Genomic DNA, 1,231 nt, shown 5'->3' on the forward strand with positions numbered 1-1,231 from the left:
CCCCCCCCACCATGACCCTCCCCGCAGATGGAGACTCCGTGCCGGACCCGACGGCCACCCCGGCGGGCCTGGGGCTGGGCCAGGCCGCCGTGGGGCCCGCCAGCGCCCTGGGCCTGGCCCGCCGCGTCCCGCTGAGGGGCACCCCCGGGTGCCCCCCCTCCGCGGTGAGTCCCACGGGGGGTGGGGGGTCCTGTCCCCATCCCTCCCCCCCCCCGCCCCGTAAACCAGCCCGAGCCCAGCACCCACTGACGTCTCCCCCTTCGGGGCTCCCCACCATCCTTCAGGAGATCCGCACTGCTCCTCTGGGGGGTCCTCGTGTCCCCGGGGGGTCCCCACCACCGCATGGGGGGGGGTCCTGCTACCCCACTGGCGGGTCTTGCTGCCCTATGGCAGGGTCTGGCCRCCCCCTTGGGGCCTGGCCTCCCTTCTGGGGGTCTCTGCCACCCCTTAGGGGGTCTGGCTGCCCCACTGGTGGGTCCGACTGCCCCACTGCAGGGTCTGGCTGCCCCTCCGTGGGTCCCCACCGCCTCCTGGGGGTCCCAGGCTCCCTGGCAGGCATCCCGGCCACCCACTGGGGGTCTTGCGGCCCCTGTGGGGGTTCCAGCCCCCCCTCCGGGGGTCCATTCACAGCTCAGGACCCCCATCAATCCCTCCCGACAGGTGCCGAGACCCCGGCAGCAGCCGGCACCACGGACCCCCGCTTCCGCTCACCCTTCGGCTCGGCCCGCCGCGTGCCCATTACCCGGGCAGAGGTGGGTATGGGGGGGCCGGGGTGGGGGGCCCGGACACCTGGGTCCTCTCCGGGGCTCCCACCGGCCCCTCTCGTCCCCGCAGCACCTGCGACTCTGCAGCCAGCGGCCGCCCCTCTTCCGCACGCCCCGTACACCCTGCGCCCGGCGCCCGCCGGCGGGTGCCCAGCAGGTGGGTGACCCCCATCGCCGGGGGGCTGGAGGGGGCTGGGGGTCCCCCTGTGGCCCCCTCCCAGCCCCGCTCACAGCGCCATCCCCCCGCAGACCCCCACGGTGCGCTGGGGACCGGCCCTGTCCCCCCAGGCCAGCCCCGAGACCAAGTCCTGCCCCTCTGAGCACGCCGGCCCGGCACAGGTGAGTGCTGGGGGGGCAGTGGARCCCGAGGGGCCCCCCAAGGGGCTCTGTGGGGCAGCAGCCGACCCCCCCCACGCACTCCCTGCAGGACCCTCCCCAGGACGCGGCCGTGGTGCGGCTCTTCATGG

At 76.1% G+C, this 1,231-nt stretch overlaps 1 protein-coding gene across 1 annotated transcript in view; it reads left to right on the forward strand.

Annotated features, from left to right (window-relative positions):
* Positions 1-11: 11 nt before the first annotated feature.
* TROAP (trophinin associated protein) overlaps positions 12-1,231 on the forward strand; it is a 2,545-nt gene continuing 1,325 nt past the window's right edge. Inside the window, exons 1-5 of the mRNA XM_085319389.1 lie at positions 12-180; positions 631-752; positions 835-921; positions 1,014-1,103; positions 1,192-1,230. Coding sequence (XP_085175515.1) covers positions 12-180; positions 631-752; positions 835-921; positions 1,014-1,103; positions 1,192-1,230 — 507 coding nt within the window. The remainder of the gene's footprint in view (positions 181-630; positions 753-834; positions 922-1,013; positions 1,104-1,191; position 1,231) is intronic.

The sequence above is a fragment of the Rhea americana genome, unplaced genomic scaffold (genome assembly GCF_003343005.1).
Source record: "Rhea americana isolate MKP2758 unplaced genomic scaffold, rheAme1 scaffold_582, whole genome shotgun sequence".
NCBI lineage: Eukaryota > Metazoa > Chordata > Aves > Rheiformes > Rheidae > Rhea > Rhea americana.